Source organism: Globicephala melas, chromosome 15 (genome assembly GCF_963455315.2).
Source record: "Globicephala melas chromosome 15, mGloMel1.2, whole genome shotgun sequence".
Taxonomy (NCBI): domain Eukaryota; kingdom Metazoa; phylum Chordata; class Mammalia; order Artiodactyla; family Delphinidae; genus Globicephala; species Globicephala melas.
Genome location: NC_083328.1, coordinates 5,661,387 through 5,681,930, shown reverse-complemented (window position 1 = coordinate 5,681,930; position 20,544 = coordinate 5,661,387). Strand labels below are relative to the sequence as shown.

Sequence of the window (20,544 nt, the reverse complement as noted above, 5' to 3'; positions counted from 1 at the left end):
AAACATAAGCACGTTGCTGTCTGCATGCTCTCAAAAAGAGCATATGTAATAGCAGTCTGTACTGGACACAAAATTACAAATTCCATATCATCTACAAGTCAAATTTGAAGGAAAAAAAAAAGTCTTCAAAGGTTTCAAACTAGGTTTCAAACTTCAAACTAGGTTCCAATAACACTAGTTTGGTGACAGACGTCTCACCTCCTTATGGGGTTCCATTATCACGGTCACGCTTTTCCCGGTGACCTGGGCCAGCACCTGCAGGGAGTGCATAGCCTGCTTCCTCACGGTTGAGTTTGGAGACGTGACTTCCCGAACCAGGTCATGGGTCACGTGGTGGAAGGACTTCTCCTGGGCTGCCATGATCTCCTCAGCCCTCTCCTCGTCCTTCAGGGGCGTCGCACACCTCATCAGAAGCTGCTCCAGGGTGGTCTTGGCCATGGCGACTGCCCCATTGGAAACCTGCAGGCCAGGGACTCCTTAGCACGAAAGGGGGCGATGCTGCCCACAGCACCCACGTCTCCTGCACACACTACCCCCAACAAACGCTGTCACTGGGGGCGCACGGCCCTCACGCCAGCTAATGTATCAAGTCTGCTTCATTAACGTCTGCAAGGTATTCCGGTAGCTAACTCTCCTGCTCATAGGTAATTTCTGTCTGTCATTCAGAAAAGAAAATGCGGATCTAGACTTGATCCTTGTGTTTACCGAATGGATTTAAGCAGGCAATGCCCACCATCTTCTATTTGTTTGTATCTGCACAGAGGTTCATAAAGAACGTGACTCCTATAGAAACTTCTGGCCAGTTAAGTACTCTGGCCAGGGGCTGTTCATCAAGACAGACAAGTATTTAGATCCTCAAAGAAAGAGAACCTGAGGGCTCTGATCTGTCCTTTCATTAAAGATGCTGTAATGTTTTCTAAGCTTCTAGGAGAGCATATTTGCAGAACTGTCTGAAACCAACTGTGCTCCAGGCAAAGCAGCATCTTGAACCAGGATGGTTAGGTCTGGGGTCACCCATCACCTACCTCTCCAGTCAAGTCCATCATGACAAAGAGAAGAGCTTTGAGGAAGGTTTGCTGGTTCTGCAGAACCCAAGTGAGAGGCAGCCGCTCCATGAGGAACTTAATGGACACCACACCCCCCAGCTTTGCGTACCAGGCCTGCTCGTAGCAGCACGCGCACAAGCGTTCCACGATATAAGAGAAGAGGGGCAGCTGGCACGCCTGGAGAAAAACGCACACAACCCGTACGGTGTTACTCAGTTCTTACACTGTGAGTGATTTCCAGAACGACCACCCTCAAGCACAAACACGCCCACACAGACCTCAGTCCTTCCTTACCCTCTCCTTTGAGCCCAGGATGATACTCGCAACATCAAATATCACAGCAAGGGCCACCTCCCCGATCTTGCAAAGTTCCTTTTCTTCATACGCCATACAAATAGCTATCGCATCAATGAGGACCAAGGGGTCCATTCCTTTCGACCCGTTCTCTTCACTGTGAAACATGGCGGTGCTGGGCTGGCTGCCCACCTGGTAGCAGGGGAGCAAGAAGGGACCTGAAAGGAGATGCAGAGGGCACGAGGGAAAGCCGGGTTTAGCTCCACATTCTCGTCCCTCAAATTGCAAAACTACCTCGTGTTTTTCCTTGAGGTTAGGAATTTAATAAAAGCCCAACCCTGGTACTCCAGGCCAACTGCTGGTAAACTGCAGTTATTTATAAACTAAGTGATCTGACTTGCACTAAGGCTATTTTTCTGAATGCTTTCCATTACACACTGATATCTTCACCCTTTCTCAATCCCAATTCAAAGATGTATTAGTTTAAAATGAGAACCACAATCGGGTATCTTTAGAAAAATCATTAGCGAGGCCAAGAGGTACAATATGGGAATGACCATGGGTTATGCTCTGGACACTCCTGACATACAAGTAACAGTAAACAGCAACAACATCCGCCTGCAAAACCTAACCACACAGAGAACAGTCTGCCAGCAACCGTTCATTCATACCTGGCAGGCACCCAGCATGAGGCAAGATGGGAGTTACTGAGAAGCGTACAGGTCTGCTGGAAACACTGAGAAACAACCTAAGTGTTAAACTGTACAGCACTGACTGTCCAGGCAGGAAGAGTTAAAAAAAAGGAGGGGAAGTTCTGTGTTCTGCAGTGTCTGGAGAAAACTACTTGTCGATCGAGGGTGAGGGGCTCCAAGGACCCAAAGTGCTACTCAAGTGTGCGTGCCCACTGACCAGCACTGAGATTAAGTGAGATCAAGTGTTCAGAAACTTAGCAATTGGCGGTGTGGTGACATTTTTACTGTCTTTTCCAAAATCACCAGTCTGCAGAGACAAACAAAATGGGTCCTTCACCACCCAGAGCCTGAGAACCCGGAGCAGAGGTGAGGCGTGCCCAGGCAGGACGACGCCAGGGGCCCCAGGAGCAGAGCCTGGAGACCGAGGAGCAGCCAGCGGGTGATGCGGCAGAGCGGAGGTTGAGCCTTGGAAACACCGCCAAGGACGGGGACCAGCAAGGGGTGCGATCACGAACTGTCCCTGTTCTATACACAGAGGGTCCAAAAGTACTCAGCCCCCAGGATGAAAAACAAAGGGCCAAAATGTTAAACTCGGTGTATTTTATAGGTAAAACTTGGTGACAATTTTCAAGTGAATACAGCACCCACCGCTGATATACCAACTATCTGTCAATAGAATGAGTGGAAAACTGTGAAACAAAAGCCAAAAACCAATCAGCCAAACTCAGCTTCTCTGAAACACAGCGTCTGACCGAGTTTTTGAAGCTCCCCGAAGGCCTCAACCCACCACTTCTCTGTCCCACTCACCGCACTGCTGGGCAACTGCCACCATTGTGTAGTGGCGAATCAAGCTGGCTACAAAGGGCAGGGCACTGGGCCGGAGGTCTTTAATGACAGCGGACATGAACGCCCCGGTCAGAGCCTGCTCAAACGTCTTCCGAGCTGGAGTATCTTGAGCTTTGTAGCGATGTGATATGATGACATTGGGTATGGTCTTTTCTGTAAAGCTGCAAGACAACAATTAAATCCATCATCACGACACTCAAGTCCTGAGCCAATGATTCCACTACAACTTTCTTATTTTCAACCTGCCCACTTTCCTCTTGTGCAGATAGGCCTGAGTGAATTAATTTCTCTGCTTTAATTTCAGCAACACTTTGGAATCAAACATGATGAATTTCATGATGAATGTTTATAGCCAATGGTTCAAGAGACACCAAATACGTTCTACCTAATATGAGCACAGGTAATGAATCAGAGGTAAATTACAAAAGGACAGCACATTCAATATTTTTGTAATTATTTTCTATTTTAAGAAATTTGATGTTTGATGTTAATCTTTTACAATTAAATAAGCCAAATTGTAAGAAGTATCAATGATCAAAGAGAGATGGAAAAAAGCTATTACTTAAAGGCAATTATATACCTTTTATATGTTGAAAAGTCACACCACTAGGTACAGAATCAAATGGGGCTATGGGTCTAAATGGATAAAGGATTTACTGCCAATTATATGAGATTAACTAAAACCCAAGAAAGCAGAGTCAGGGAAGCACACATTAAACACAAGGATAAGAAATGGTCATCAATATTTTAAAAATTTTTAGTTTCTTCCAACCATGAACTGGTCCAAGTAACAGATTTCTTTCTGTGACCAGAGTCTGCCTCTAATATTTGCCCACTCACTCTCTGGTTCTTCCCCCAAAACTAATAAAATCCACAGGCCCTTCATTTCCACGTGCAACATCTTCAAACAGAGGGAAGAGTGGTGGTCACACTCCCCACCCCACACCTGAACATCTCCTCAGCTCTTTTCCAGATTGTAATCATGCTCTTTAAAAGGCCACTGGGTCCAACTAACCCAAACAGACATCTGAGTCCCACCATCCCCCCGGCCTGCTCTTCCACACTGTTCCTGACACCCCAGTACATGCTCCTCTGGCTTAAGCCAAGACAACCTGCGGTCAGCCAGAGTAAGTCATAGCCTTTCACCCACTTCCTGTGAAACATAGGGCGAAATCTAAAGTCTTCTTGGTGTTCCCCTGAGGCCCTAACTCAGCCCCATCCCACCCCACACTCCCTCCCACCCAGCGCACTACTTAGCCTGCGACGCATAGTAGCACTTATCACTAGCTGAAATACTATGCATTTGTTTCTTTCTGCTGTTGTCCGTCTACCCCACTAGAATATAAATTCCTTGAAGGCAAGAATGCAGTCTTACACACAAACCTTGAACAGAGCCTGGTTCTAGAAGGTACTCAATCTGTGAATGCAGAGATGGAGAACAAACAGTCTTTATAAATAAGTGGGTCCTGAATATCTAAAGGGCAAAATATAAACATGGACCCCTACTCCACTCCATTCACAAAAGTTAATTCTAGAGGATAAAGATCAAACTGCAAAGGACAGAACTACAGAGATTTTAGAAGATAATACAAGAGTATCTTCACGATGAGGATGCAGAAAGTGATTTCTTACAAACAATATAATAAAAAGCATAAAACAAAAGGAAAAATTTATCACCTTGACCACAGTAATATCATAAACTTCTGCTTATCAAAAAATTAGGCGGAAAGGCTTAGAAACAATGAGCACACCTAGCAGAGAGACCTTGGTCTGTGTCCATTTCTTCAGAAGCCCTCATTCCTTTGAAAGGGAATGGTGACTCCAGGGCTGGGGGAGAGAGGGCACGAGGTGAGCCAGAAACATCCTGCTGAGCTACAAAGGATGCTCAGAAACTGATGGGGACACGACACAGGAATACAGAAGCCAGCCAGCAGGGGCTCTCAGTGACTGAATCTAGACAATCTGGTCACCAAATTAATGGACTGTCACCCTTTAAATAAATTAAGAATCCATGAGTCCATACTACTATAAACAAATATGAAAGGAGACAGAAAAAGCTCTTCCTTTGTAAAAAAAAAAGAGCACATGGAGGTAGAAAATCACCATTTTATATCCATACAAGAGAATATGATTCGGCAATGAAAAGGAGCAAACTACAAATTTTGCATCATGGATGAGTTTCAAAAGCATTATGCTGGGACTTCCCTGGTGGCGCAGTGGTTAAGAATCCACAGGGGACACAGGTTCAATCCCTGGGCCGGGAATATTCCACATGCCGCAGAGAAACTAAGCCCATGTGCCACAACTACTGAGCCTGTGCTCTAGAGCCCATGAGCCTCAACTACTGAGCCTGCGTGCTGCAACTACTGAAGACTGTGCGCCTAGAGCCGGTGCTCTGCAACAAGAGAAGCCACTTCAACGAGAAGCCCGCACACCGCAATGAAGAGTAGCCCCTGCTCACCGCAACTAGAGAGAAAAGCCCGCACGCAGCAACAAAGACCCAACGCAGCCAAAAAATAAAAAATTTTTTTTCAAAATTATATTAAAAAAAAGGAACCGTACAATATGCAGCCCTGGGTTTGGCTTCTTTCCCTTAGCCTGGTGTTGGAAATGATCTATTCATCTTGGAACACGAGTCAGTAGTTAATTCCTTGTTACTGCTGAGATTTCGTTGTATCCACGCACCACGGATGACAGACATCTGGACTGTTTCCAGTCTATTATGATTCTTAAAGCTACAAGTTTCCCTCAAAATATAGCCTTAGCTGTACCCCAATTACATCTGACCACATATTGCCCTTTTCTTTGCTGTTCATTCCTGTGGGACTTCAAGCAACTACGCCACTTCACACTATTCTACATGTCTCTTAAATCTTTTTAAAATTTTTCATCTTTTTCTCTCTCTGCACACATTCTGGATAATTTCTTTTGACTTATCTCTTATCTAAAGATTCTCTTTCTCCTTTCTTTTCTTTAATCTGCTTGGGCAATTTTTATAAGGTTTGTATTTCTTGGAATGTTTTCAAGTTTGTCTTTCATTTATTTTAAACACAGCAGAAGCATAGTTATAACCTAGCTGTGGAGATCCTCATATCTTCAGTCTGAGCAGATCTCTTTCTGCTGATTCTGTGGGCTCTTATTCATGCTGCCTTATTTCCTTGTGCACTTGGCTATTGCTCACTGCTCTCTCTCCAATGCTCTTTCGACAACTGAGCACCTACTATATATCTGGCACTATCTTTGACGCCGTGAGAAACGTAAAAATACAAAGGAAAAACCTCTTCCCTGAAACCTATAACACAGAAAGATGACAAACATACATCACCACAAAAGATCATTATATAAAGGTCACAGCCTTAAGTGATATGAGCGAAATAAAAATGTCACACAAAAGGATCACTCTGGATTGGAACACCAAAAGATCCCCTGAACACCTATCATGTGCAGGTGCTGCAAATGTAACGGTGAGCCGAAGGGAGAGAGGACTGACCCTTGATTCCTGAAGCTTGCGCCCTAGTGGAGGAGGCAATACTAAAGGAGGATTACGACTGAGAGAAATTCTAACTCGCAAGTGCCCAAGGTTCTTCCCATTTTCTCTAAAAAGCAAGAGAAGCATTGCTGAGCAAACAACATGGCATTTTCCTGAACTGAAGGAACATACTTAAAACACTAAGAGACCTGGGAGGTCCTTCCATCCCTAATTTTCTGAAACAAATTATGTCCCAGCACAGAGAATTAAATCATCAGCATACTTAGGGTGTGCCAGGAGCTGGTAGAGTGCGTGTTTATTGTCCTCCAGACTCATCATTGCCACCAGGAAGCACCTGATCACTTCCCACGCCTGTCTCCGGTAGTAGGGCTCCGTGTTGGCGCTCTTCAGGCAGTCCAGAGCCGTTTCAATGGCCTACAGCAAAGAAACGCAAAAACTGTAGTCTGTGCTGAAATGACGTGACTCTGAAAAGCTTGCACGGAAAGCACGTGCACCACGCAGAAGAACCTGAATGCATGCTTGCTCCTGAAGAGAGCACAGGGGGCCTGCAGACAGGCCAGCAGGTGTTCTCCAAATGAAACCTCCAGAGAAGGTGACAGAAGTATTATGACATCAAGAGCTGCCATGGTTCAAACTGAAATGGGACGTGGAGTTCACTAATTTCATGCTTAAGTAGCCAATGGGAGATTCCAGAAATTAAGTGAGCTCAGAAGGCCTCTTGTGGTAGATTTGCTGGATTAAACTACCATCTGAGTCGTCTCAGTTCAAAACTAAAAGATGGCTTTCCTAAGCTTTTACTAAATTCTCTCTTTAAAAGAGGGTTTACTTCATTTTTGCAGAAAACCTACATAGCTACATACACATTTTAGCCTTTTCATTAGGTTGACCAGGAAGGCAGGGAAGGAACGATCACACACAAAAAAACACTTGGAGTCTTTAACAGCTAAGATATTAATGCTAAAGATACTTATATACCTAGAAATCAAAGCCCCAATCTGTGTTGAAGTTTAAAGATTTATCCTGGCCACGTGTGAGGAACCAGAGCTGACACGGACAGGGGCCCCACCCTCCAGACGCAGCCAGGCGACACAGCACAGAGGGTGACAAGGGCCCCTCACTGCATCACTCCCAGCTTGCGTGTCCGAGCTCTTCTGGGGCACCACAGAAGTGCCCTTTCTCCTGCTGCCTCTGACCTGCTCAGGGTTATGTAATAAATCATGCAAGGACAGTCTGAGAAGTGTTATTTTTAAGAATCAACATAACCTACGAGCCAATTACCTGTCCCTTCCCTGCCAAAAAAGGGATTGTAAAGTATGCCAAAAGCAGAACTTCTGTCATGTAAATGCACTGGCACTTGCCCTGCTGGTCATCCCCTTCCCTGCTGGTTCCTTCAGCCCTGCAGGGTGTGCCACGGCCCTCAGGATGCTACCTGCTGGGAAAAGGGCTCCGAGAGCACCACAGAGTCCCTGGGAGGGTCCAGGAGGGCCATGGAAGCTTGTCTTCAAAACCTGGTTTCTTCCATGCTTTAGATGCTTTGGGGAAGAACTACTTCTACAGGGATTTTCTTGCTCTGCTTAATCTATGCAGAGATCAAGTAAAAGTCAGATGTCTTAGTTTTCATTCTAATACCAACCCTGCCACTGATGGGGCTAAAGCAAATAGAATCCTAACTTAAGGAAACGACCAAAATGTGGCAACGGGCTAGATTCACAGTATGTTCACTGTGGTAATCTTCAAAGTAAAGACAGAATTTTAGTTGTATTTTCTTACAGGGAAACTAGTGTTTATTTTGGCAAGTATTTAGATAAAGGTTTGGATGAGAAGCTAAGACTGGAAAGTGACACCGTTCTATGGGGTGGGGCTGGGAGAGGGGTGGACACAATTTGTGTGCTTGAGAAACTTGGGGGGAAAAGGTGTGTGTGTGTAGGGGGGACAGGTGGACTGAGAGACGACGACAGGAAACGACTCCAGACTGACATTACCCATGATGGGTACCCTTCCTCACAAATGTTCAGTAAAGTCTGGCTTAAAAAAAAGAATTACAGAAATCACTACTGTGTGTAAACTCCTTATACAGAAAGGTAAACAAGCTGAGTTCTACAATACAATGCATCGGACAGAATAGAGTGCGCCTGAGCAAAAGGAGGGCTTTGAGTGGTTCCAGGCCACAGGATGCTGTTAAGACCAGGCCTGCAAGGAGTTCAAGAATCCCAGCCAGCATCTGGCTCACTGAAATGGCTGAGTCACTCAGATACACGTGAAAGGCTTCTATAAAACCCTTTCCAAAAATGCACATTATATTAACGGCTAGATAAGTGTTCTGAAAAGACATGGTAACAATAGCTGTAATGCAGGCGGGAAGGCTGGTCATATGATAAAAAGGGGAAAGTCGAATGTGACAACGTAGATTGTAATAAATACAACCTTAGCTGTGTGACAAAGGACCAGGAGGGGTCAGTAAGGTGAAGGGGCGGTGTTCAGTAAGGATCATGCAGAAGCGGCTGAGTGCTCTACAACACGCTGGGGACAGTCTGCTGATTTTTATACAAGGGCAGAGGCGTTCTAAAGGACACACAGAGAGAAACCAAAGAGCTGTCCGTGGTGGGCTAAGGAGCCATGTCTGGATAGAGACTGGGAGAGAAGCAGGTACTCAGGAGTGACGGGAATGAGACAGGAACGGGACTAACCTAGGTTCTAAATGACACAATGTAAAACCTATTGGACATCAAAACAGACTAAGTGCAAGGGTGGGGTGGGGTGGGCGACACCTCCTGGTCCATCAAGAAGGACAGTCCTGCCCAAGGGTCCAACGTCCTCAGGGGCAACACCACCCACTGGCCTCCTGGAATGATGGAAGCTCCAACCGACCAAGCTGGGCCCCAATAAATCTTCATCTCCTTTGAGTTAGAAATTCCCACCCCAAAAGTATATGTTCTATTTCCATGTTTTCAAATAGAAATTAAACGTCTTAAAATGAAACTTACAGTATCTTTAAGAAACTCCCAGAGACTCCAAAATTTACCTTCTCCATCGGGAGCTGAAGAGATGCTTTACAGTCAGAAAACTCCACTGTGATACTGGGGCCTTGAACTTCAGTCACGACGTAGTGCAGCTTCTGGGACTCCTTCAACATCTTCCTGTTACTGCCACCAAATTTACCAAGGACACGATAGGCCACGTGCGAAATGCTGTCTGCAGGGTTGCGTAAAGTGCGCCACAAAGCCTGAAAGTCAGTACGCTTTCATTAACCCTCCGAGGCGATGCAGTCCCACGGTCCCCCAATCCCAACTCAAAAGTTATGAAAGACTACACGGCAAAAACTCCTCCTCCCACCTCCGTCCCCCAAACACACAGTTCCCTTCTGGAAACCAACGATGTTAGTCAGGTGTGTCCTTCCAGAGAAATCGTATGACTTTACAGAAAATGCACATGTTCTTCCATGCTCCTACAGTACAAATGGTAGCATGTCATAAACAGTGCAGAGCTCAAAGGCAAGAGAACTGAGCAACATATTGTTTGGGCAGATATACAAAATGGGATGGGGAGCAGAGAGGAAAACACAACTTGCTGCCGCAGTTCTTGACCTTGGGTTAGATGGTGCCTTCTCAGGGTTTTACTTCTATTATTAGGCTTCATAACTTACAAACATGATATATAAACTACCTTTTACATTTCAAATCTGATATTACAAAGGACAGCAAAGAGGGAAAACTGTGATCATAAAGGGACCTGCATTACGGGAAAAATGAGTTACTGTGTACCTTGTACTCACAATTAGTATATGGAACAGAGACGTACTCAATTGTTCCCAAACACTCTGTCAGTTTTCCCATACCTTTTCACCTAAATTATCATAAGCCCTGAAAATCACCATAGCTCACTATTTAAACCTATTTTCTTAGACCACCTTCTGTAACAATGCCAGGTATTAGTGTCCAACGACAGTCAACATAAAATCTTGGAACTCTTCTTAAAAGCAAAATTCGAATTTCTCTTACATTCCTGTAGGTCCAAAGAGGCTTCCCTTCATGACTGTCGAGAGATGTAGTCTAAGACTCCTTACCCTCCACCTGGCCCACCCAAAGCTCAAGTATCCTCAGGAGAGGGGTCTTCTGCTTACCTACCCAGGAGGGGGTGGCACTGGGAACGGGAGGGTTCAATCTCCCAGCACTCGCACAGGTTCGTAGCGGGTTGACGGTACTCTGCCAGTTGTCCAGCAGGTAGGGTAACTGTGCCTCCGAAAGCAAGAAGCCCTTACCCAATTCTCCCTGGGGCTGTCTGCCTCACATAAGGGCAAGAGGCCCAAGAACCCATCCTTGCCTCCTCTTCCCACAGGAAGCTCACCCAGGCTTGGGTCGGGCCCACGGTCTGCCTTCCAGAACCAACGGTCCTGTTCTCCGCTCAGGCTCGAGAGTCAGTCAAGCCTCCAAATGACTGGACTTGGACCTGGAGGCTCCAACCCAACCTCTAGGCCATGCTCTCCTGCCTAGATGGAGCCCAAGATCTAAATTTCAGGACTGACAGGCGAGTCCTGGTTGCACCTCCAACCTACTGTCCAGAGACTCCTGTACTTCAGTTACTGCCCATCACAGAAAGCTGGCATTTGGACTACCTACTTGGGGCCAAATACTCTACACCAAAGGGGCAGGTGAGTAAGCAACAGGCAGCCTGAATCTCGAACAATTACCAACCACATTACAAATCATTACCATCAGCAAAACATGAAGGAATAACCTGATATTTGACACTGAGCTCTAATGACCAAAAATATAAAATGCCTTCAAAACTGCCTCCTTTCTTATCTGCTGTTTCCTTTGGGGGTGGCCAGACAGCTCTACTTCCTTTACAAGTTTGCGTCTCTACTGTGTAACTCAACATCTCTCCTGGATAAAGAGAGGATCTCCCTGGAAGAAACAGCAGCCATTTAACACCTGCCTTCCCAAGTCATCAACTTCACAAGAACATGACACTGTGAAAGCCCTCTGAAAGGGGAGCAATACTGCAAAACAAATATTCACTCAATACCTGCAATATTTCTTGACATCGTTTCGTAAGCCAGAAGACTCACACAGCAAGTTGACGCCTACACCAGTAGCCCACCAGAGAGCAGGGAGCCCACCACTCCGCACAGCGACCTCAACAGTGGCCAGTCACTTCTGAAACTGACAGCCTAAAATCCTCAGTGAGAACTAGATACGTAAGTCCTGGCGCCCTCTGCTGGCGGCACAGAAACGCAGACTTACCTGCATGAGCTCTGCGCGCACCGGCTGGATGTGGTCATAGAGGAAGTCGGGCTGCAGGTTGTCCACACACAACTCCAGAGTCCTCAGGCCTTGGCTAACCAACGTCTGCGACCCATTGAGAGCCGACACCAAGGGGTCCATCAACATGGGCAGATAGGGCAGGAGCGAGCTCAGCCGCACGGGCACCGTGAGACACAACTCCACGAAGAGGTCCTTCATGTGCTGCTTGTGCAGGCCACTCTGCAGCATGTTCAGCCCTAAACACAGGGTGTGAGGCCGTTGGGGGAAGTTACTTCCCAGACACATGCCCAAGTTAACTGTACAGAGTAAGTGACCCGCCTTTTCACATAAACATCAACCCGATAATAGGAAGGCTTTTTACGCCTTATAATTTCTGTGTTAGCTAAATCTATTCTGTAACTGTACCCTGTGACCTCTTCCATCTACCTTATTCGTGGTGACAACAGCAGGCTGCACATAGTTTCAGTTACAATTAATACTATTTAATATTGATTAAGTTAATATTAAGGACTAATATTATACATCAAACTTTTAAAAATCATGTCATGCTATGAATAAGCCCAGTCTAAAGAAACAGACTCCAATATGACGTGTCCATATCAAGCTTGATGTTTATAACCTTACGTGTTTTTTCAGATTTCCAGTAAACCACAGTTGATGTCTATGCTCTAAAATAAACATTAGAAAAAAAAATCCACTTTCGGTTTTTATAAATGGGAGGAGCTTCCTGCTCATAAACACAACCCCCCAACTTTTCACGAGGGTAACCAAGTATTTACTGAGCCCCTTCCTAAGACATGTCAGATCAGCACCTGCCCACAGAACCTTAAAGACAAGTGGAAAGAGAAAAGCAAGTAACAGTGGCCGCAAAGGCACGTCCCAGGCAGCTGAGGCTGAAGAAAGAGGAGCTATCAGGGAAGGCCAAGGCATCACACAGCAGCCACACCAGATTCAGAATCCAAAGGAGAAGGTGGGTGAGGAGAGGGCACAGCTAAGTTCCCAAGGAGGGGATGTACTTGAACAAAACCAGGTGGGGAGAAGTAAGGCTGGGAAGAGCGCAGGAGGGAAAATCAGACTGATCAGAGGAGAGGGCGCAGGCTGGGGAAGACTGGGGACGGGGTCAAACACGGACGACAGAGCCTGACTATGGGCCTCTTTAAGCACCTGGCCTGGGGGACATAGGGCCATGTTACATTCATCATTTTCAAGGATTTCCCAGTTGTGAAGATTCAATCCCTTGCCAAGCGCTCACCCTTACCAAAAAAAAAAAAAATTCCTAGGATAGTGTTTCTAGTCAGTTCATACCTGTAAACATTCACTGGACCCAATATCCCTTTTAGTTATATATACCTTGAAAGCATTCCTAACACACAGGAATAAAAGAATTCTGTCTATGCAAGTTAGCAACTAGATAAAAATATAAACATATTTTTATGTATTTTATATAAAGCTTATATCAGCTTTGTAACTTGTTTTTTTCCCTTCTTGTTCTGATTCTCTTGCAATCTAGGAATCCCTGATCTTACTAAACCACTTTCTAGAACTGCTTATCAAACGCTACAAAAATGTAACAAAGTCCTAACCGGGGTAACTAAGACCTTCCAACTCCCATTCAACTCTGAGCAGGGAGAAAAACCCATCCCTTTAAAGATGCACTGCCTTTAAAGAGAGGACACAGGGATGGACACACACATACACACACTGCAGGGGACATGTACATACATCCCCTCACCATGACCTTCACCAGGTGCAGAGCAGGAACCCCAGCAAGCAAGGGAAGCAAGACCCACGCACGCGCACGAGACTAAAAGGCAACCAACATCACTGCGCTGACCTTGCAGTAGGTTTGGAAGGAGAGGCAAAAATTCCTGATACAGGAGATCATGGCTACCTCCCCCGATGGAGCGGAACAAGGCTCGAAGCAGCAGGAAATAGTTATAGGGTTCTTTGGCAGTCTGGGCGAGCTCCATTGAGCTGTTCACAATCTTGTGCAGGTGAGGCTGCAGGATGGAGAAAAGGCAGGTTAACAAGCTCTAAATGAGGAGGGTTCACTGCAAAAAGATAGGAACGGAAGGTAATTTTGATGAATTTATTCTAAAAGGAAAAACAAAATAAAAATTTTCCAACTTTTATTTGACTCAAATTAATTTCTTCTAAAACATATGTAGGCTTCCACCAGTTTGGCTGTGAAAGCAGCATTTACTAGGTTCCCATCTTACTATGTAGGTACATGATGCTGAGCAGACACTTTGCAACAGGAACTGGAGGGCCTGTGAGCTCTACTGTTCTTGTGAACAGTCCTTCGTGAGACCAAATAATCAAACAAGATGAGGGACTTCCCTGGTAGCACAGTAGTTAAGAATCCGCCTGCCAATGCAGGTGACACGGGTTCAATCCCTGGTCCGGGAAGATCCCACATGCTACAGAGCAACTAAGCCCGTGAGCCACAACTACTGAGCCTGAGCTCTAGAGCCCACGAGCCACAACTACTGAGCCCGTGTGCCACAACTGCTGAAGCCCGTGCACCTAGAGCCCACGCTCTGCAACAAGAGAAGCCACCGCAATGAGAAGCCCACACACCACAATGAAGACTAGCCCCTGCTCGCCGCAACTAGAGTAAGCCCGCATGTTGCAATGAAGACCTAATGCCGCCAAAAATAAATAAATAAATAAATTTATAAAATAAAATAAACTTTAAAAAAAAATCAAACAAAATGAAAGAAGCCTGTTCCTTAACTATCAGAATGCAAAATGCAATCTAAAGGAACTGAAACTTCACTACCAAATACCATACATGCAAAGTTTGGAAGAACCTCAAAAGACATATGAGATGGTAACATTTTAGAAGACTTAATCGAAAAATGTGTTCATGAGCATTTTATTAGCTTATAGTAAGTTTAATCAACATTTTAAGACAGATTAGTTTTTTATCTTGTACTTCAAATCCTAGTTTTGACATGTGACAGGTTAAGTTTGATGTGAATTTTTTTGCAGGTGTATTTAAAGTGAACTGTGACCTGTAAACTACCTGTATAGTCAGTGATACAATTACAAGTCTGTTACTGTATATGGCAAGATATATTTCTTTTATGGATAAATCACATATATTAGTCTCATGACAAAACGTTCTATGAAATTATTCTTTGAACATCTTTCTTGAACAATATTCCAAAACCCCATCATTAGACTTGTCTAATCTATTAGGTTTTATTCTCTTTTTATTTTATTTTTTTTTTAATTCTCTTTTTTGTTGGTTTTTGTTCTACATATTGTCCCAGATATCGGCAAAAATGGAATTATTTGAAGATACCAAATTATGTGGACAAAGACTATTAAATATTTTATATCTTTCTAAAAATTTGAATATTTTCTTTTTATACTAACACAGAAGTAATGTCAAGGTTGTTGACAACTGATTACTATATAACTGAAAAAATGGAGGAAACTGTCACATAAAAGCACAAATTACTGGTGCTTTATATCACCACCTATATATTTACTTCAGAAAAAAATAGATCTTTTCCCCTATGGGAAAACATCTCTCTTCAGACAGAACTGATGATAATATTCAACCTTCTACAGAAATTAAGTGGAAGAGAATTTTGATAAGGTTTTTGTTCCATCTGCTGCCTTTAGTGGATGATGTAACCATGCATTGGTTTCTGCCATTTGCTACAGTCAAATAACTGATGAGATAAAATTACACGTACAGGATTAGTCATCTATAAAAATGTGTTATGAGACACATCCCTCCCAGATGGTCTTAATAAAGGACACAAATTGGCTAGAGTTCTTGATTCAGAGGGGAAAAATGAACAAATAGCCCTGAAATGGGATGTTTATGTGCTGCCACAGAAAATATGAACACAGAGATGTGCTGTGGAAGATGGGTATGTGATGAGAACTGTTACACAGCCAACCATTTCCCATTGGATCTGAGAGGTAAGATGTTTTTTCCTCTTATATTCTTCTGCGTCACTCAATTTTAAAAAAAAAAAAAAAGCACAGTGTGCTCCTACACTACTTGTGTGGTCCACACAAGAAATGAGTTTAAAAAAGAAAATCAGGGTGCCAAGACTAATGACAACCCCTGCCTACCACGAGAGCTCTGAAGTGTTCATTTTGGATTAGGAGACAAATAGATTAAGCTCTGCTTTAGAAACACATGAAATGTTTTCTACACTTGGCCCTGATTCGTTGTAAACATTTATTAATTCAATATTACAATATTTATAAATATAAAGAGCAAAGCCAGTTTCTGTTCAAAATGAAGAAAGTTAAAAAGCAACAACAAAAAAACCCAAACACAATGCACAGCTTGGATCTGAGTTTACCTTCAGCATTTGTTCGTTTTCAGCTGCGAAGAGGGAGACGGAGCCAAAGACCAACTTGAACAGTTTGAGGTACAGGTTGGAGAGCTCCACATTGGAGCCCATTTCTGGCAGGCGGTCCAGGAGATATTCTACCAGAATTGTAGCAAACAGAGCAGAGGTAGTAGGATTTGCCAAGAAGGAATTGGCAACAATCTGTCAAAACAAGAAACACATGTGACAAAAATCATTACTTCCAAAAAAAAATCCCACAAGGACTCAGGGGCAAAAAATATACACATCAATTTTCACTGCAAAGTAAAGAAGCTGTTACAGTGGAGGATTCCTGGACTGAATGTCAATATTATGACATAGTGTGAGTGTGTTTCATGTTTGGTAACTGCAACATTGTTGCTTTTGTTGTGGTCATCCATTTACAATGCTTGGTGTCAGTTTATTTATCTCTTGTAAAATAGAATACAGTGTGTGTGTGTGTGAGTTGTGAAAAAAAAAAGAAAAGAAAACTACCATATGGCAATTGTATCAGTTACCTATTACTTTGTAACAAATTACCCTAAAGTGCAATGGCTTAAAACAACACACATTATTTCAGTTAAAAAATTAAAAAAATCATTACTTCCCCAAAGCGGATTCAAGAAAAAATAATGAACTTTCCAAAATTACAAAATCAAATCTGTATCAGACACTTCAAGAAATGAATTATCCACCAAAAGAAAAAAAACAAAACCGATTTGAGCACTGAGTGGAGTTCACTTAAGTACTTAATCTGTCATTTTATTGTCACCATCAAGGACCAAGAGCCTACATCTAACACGTATTTAATTTCTACTATGAAAGGAAGTGGTCCAAAGCATCTTAAACTTTTGAAATTTTTCTTTTACTACAGCCTAATAGTTCTCTAAATTTTGCTCTACAGCACTATCCTTAGGCACATCACTTACAAAATAAAAGGAACACCAAGTATTCGACACATGTTGAAAGAACATAAGAGTGTCATACCTGAAGAGCGTAATTTTTTGAGATTCTTTCCACCATATAAGGGACTGTAGTCTGAAAGATTTCTTTAAACGTTAATGGGTTCATCATCGTGAAGACGCCGGCAAAGTGCTCCAATACCTCCTTCTCTTCCTTCATTCTAACAGTTTGGCAGTTTGCTACTCGAATGTATGTCTGTCCATTTCCTGCTATCTGGACCTAGCACAGGAAAAAAAAAAACACACGGGAATTAAAACTGAATATCTCTGAATATATTCCAATACACAATCAGGTCAACTGAATACTTAAAACAGAGTATTTGAATTAGATAACAAATCTCCGCCACCTCCCCCCTCCCAAATCTTTTAAATTCTCTATTTTCACCTTAAATTTGCGGGGGGGGGGGGAGAAGACCTCAGAAAACAAAAACCTTCATTAGGTGTTTAAAACAGTAAGAAATTTAGTAAAATTAAATATCGTTTCTATTGCATTCCCTTTACACCATCTGCCCCTCAAAATACACTGACACAGGAATTCTCACCATAAATGCAACCCTATGCTACAGAACAAAAGCAAACCTCGGTATATGAATACTCTAGACCATCCAAATAGTAACAGATTTCTGAGACCCCTTCCATCACTAGCACCTCTAATTCTAAGAGGCATTTTCCACACTCAGGAGCCTGGTTTGAGGGCACTCACTGCCTTACCTGATAAATATCTAAAGCCTGCATTGCATATTTCACAAGTTTTATGTAAATCTGAGTCTCTTTGGGCTGCAACTGCTTGTTGGGAATGAACTGAGCTTCTGGAAAAGAGAGCACAATAAGTTAATGTGAATAAAACCCACTCTATGAAAAACATCATTTGTCGAAATGATTCAAGAGCACAATTACCACCAGGCGCTTTGCACGACGTTATGCCCCACGTGATTGTCTTGACGCCACAGACCAAGGTTTTTACCAAACTCCGGCAATCCGTAACTTGGAATGTCTGCTTGTCTTCCTTGTCCTTTTCTCCTTGCTTCTCAAAGGGAGGCACGGGGGCTGGCGTCACAGGGGTGGCAGGGGTGGGGGGTGGGGGTGGGGCCGGGGCTGGGGCGGGAACGGGGGCTGGGGAAGGGGCAGGGCCGGGAGCTGCAGGGGCCGCAGGCACCCCCGGCAGAGCTGCTTCCACGGCTCCGAGTTCCGACTGAGGCTTGCACTTCTTAAAAATGGCAGAGAGCTGGTACCTCGCAATGGTGTGGAATTTGAGAACAAAAACCTGTCAGGAAGAGAAAGTGGAGGGGAGACAAAAATCATTCCTCTTCAATAGGTCAACAACCCTTCCAGAAGACAGAAAAAAACTCTCTCTGAAACCACCTGCTGAAGTTGGTGCTCTTCCCCCACAGGTACTACAGCAAGTGTCACCATCTCCACTTCATCCGTGGAGAAGCAGCTCAGGAGAGCTGGGTGACTGGCCTGATGAGCAGGGCCTGGATGCGACCGGGGACTGCTCCGGGATCCACACTATCTACCCCTGACCCAGGCACCCTGGGTATCTCTCCAGAGAAGTTCACAGATAAGGTAGCACTTGGCTAGGCAGTGTCCCAGAAAACACCTCTCCTGATTACTCGCCAGGAACTGTGCTAAGAGCTCACGTGCTGCCCTACTCATCTCAAACAATCCTAGGAAGCAGACACTGTGACTGTCCCTGGTTAGAAGACAGGCAGACCAGCATCTGGCAGGTCAAGCATCTCGCCCAAGGATCCTTGGCTAGTTGATGGGGTAGTGGGGGTTTGAACCCAGGTGGTCTAAACACCCAGGACCAAGCTGGCAACTGGGCGGCCCGTGAACTGCCAGCAAAGCGCTCATGTGAGTGGAGCGCCGTGCGGTGAAGACGCGGAGGGAACCGGTACCTCCAGCATCCGCATCAGCACGTCCCGCCCATTGCCGCTCTCCTGCTCGCTCTTGGAGCGGATGCAGTCCACCAGGTTGAGCAGGAGCTTGCAGGACATGGTCTGGATGCTGCTGGGCAGGGACTCATCATCAATATTCTTGGCGAAGAGCTGGACGGCGAGGGAGAGGTCACTGAGGGGCAGGTGCTGACGGACGTGGTGCACAAGGTCGGCCAGCGTGCTGTAGGCGAGGGGCCTGCGGGCAGAGACCTCTGCTAGTTTGCATCTCAGCGGCCCCACCCGCCTCGGCTGTGGGCCACCATCTCCACCACTACCTGCGCCCCAGGAACACCCCCAGTGGGATGGCTCATCTGGGGCACGCTTTATAGGGTCCCAGTTTCCCCCCTGTTATTTCCTCCCAGCTACATGATTAGAAGGCTCAGGCCTTGTCTTTTTGCTTAAATCTTTACTTTCTAAATTAAAAAGGTTAACTTTGTGCGCATCATGTTTATACCAGCACATCTAGTTAATCTGAGCAGAAGTAACTACCAGCTTGATTGTGCACTAAATGGGTTCTGCTGCTCAAAGCTGAACAGCCTCTGTCAAATAACACCTTATATACCATATATTTTATTGAGCCGCAACAGTAGTGTTCAGGCCACCCAGCACTTTCACTCACTGAACGTCTGGACACCTGCCATGTGCCAGACACTGCGCCCAGCACCAGGGATGCCAGTGACCCCAGTAAATAGAGCTCCTGTCCTCAGGAAGCTTATTTCCGGGGCGGGGGGGAACACACGAGTAAAGAAATCAACTGTGCAAGTTGCTAAGTGCTGCAGGAGATGTGAAAAGGCACCAGGAGAAAAACTGGTGGGGGCCAGAGAAAGCCCCTCCGAGGTGACATCGGCTCTGTGACCTCAGCCAGGGACATTTCCATCTGGAGGAAACTGGCAGGTCAAGGCCCTGATTGGGAACTGCCTGGGGGAGTCGAGGAGCCGCAGAGGCCCGCATGGCCGCAGCAGGTCAGGCAGAGAGAGCAGAGTCAAACCCCGCGGGGGCCACATGCCATGGTCAAGAGTCTGGGTTTTGTCTAAGGGCGACCGACAGAAACCACTGGAGGGTTTCAATCTAACATCCATTCAGGCGGGTTCAACCCCAAGTTATAAAGAATGTCTTACTCGATATTTTACAACAGTGCTTTATATAGAAAACACAGTGAACCGTCTACACCATATTCAGAATATTCTGCATACTTTTCATACGATCAATCACACCTCCCTTGTTAGAACCAAAAAATGACTAATGTTGATCCATTTTACATTGTGAAAGATGATTAAATGTTAATTCTTTCCTTTAGAAATAATAAGCATGATCACAACTATATTTATTTTATAAAATGCATGAGAATTAAAGACTAGGAGGAAACAGTTCAAAATATTACCCACGTTAGTTGATCTCCTTATGGAGAACCAAAGTTTTCTCTCCTTTCTTCTTAGTAGGTTATCAAATACTTTTTTTAATAAAAAGGTGCATTTACTACTTAGAAAGCAAAACAACTAACACTAGTCAGACAGTTCTACCTACAATTTAAATCAAGACAACTACTCTGATTAAGCCAAGGCACTAGAAGCAAACTAAGGCGTTTCCGAAACTTCCCGCAATTCTAAATCCAATGGGAGAGGAAAAGGCCCAACAGTCCACGCTCATTGAAATGCTAAGGAAGTGTCAGG

General features: G+C 44.6%; 1 protein-coding gene across 9 annotated transcripts in view; it reads right to left on the bottom strand.

The window, feature by feature from the left end:
• Positions 1–20,544, bottom strand: part of TRRAP (transformation/transcription domain associated protein) — a 110,928-nt gene that overhangs the window by 70,626 nt on the left and 19,758 nt on the right. For all 9 annotated transcript variants that reach the window (XM_060284046.1, XM_070043792.1, XM_070043790.1 and 6 more), the window contains exons 14-26: positions 18,836–19,070; positions 17,835–18,201; positions 17,649–17,746; positions 16,963–17,157; positions 15,967–16,158; positions 13,467–13,632; positions 11,612–11,868; positions 9,391–9,591; positions 6,631–6,782; positions 2,840–3,039; positions 1,341–1,558; positions 1,026–1,223; positions 199–459 (exon numbers count right to left, since the gene is read on the bottom strand). In XM_060284046.1, the coding sequence (XP_060140029.1) occupies positions 199–459; positions 1,026–1,223; positions 1,341–1,558; positions 2,840–3,039; positions 6,631–6,782; positions 9,391–9,591; positions 11,612–11,868; positions 13,467–13,632; positions 15,967–16,158; positions 16,963–17,157; positions 17,649–17,746; positions 17,835–18,201; positions 18,836–19,070 (2,740 nt within the window). The remainder of the gene's footprint in view (positions 1–198; positions 460–1,025; positions 1,224–1,340; positions 1,559–2,839; positions 3,040–6,630; positions 6,783–9,390; positions 9,592–11,611; positions 11,869–13,466; positions 13,633–15,966; positions 16,159–16,962; positions 17,158–17,648; positions 17,747–17,834; positions 18,202–18,835; positions 19,071–20,544) is intronic.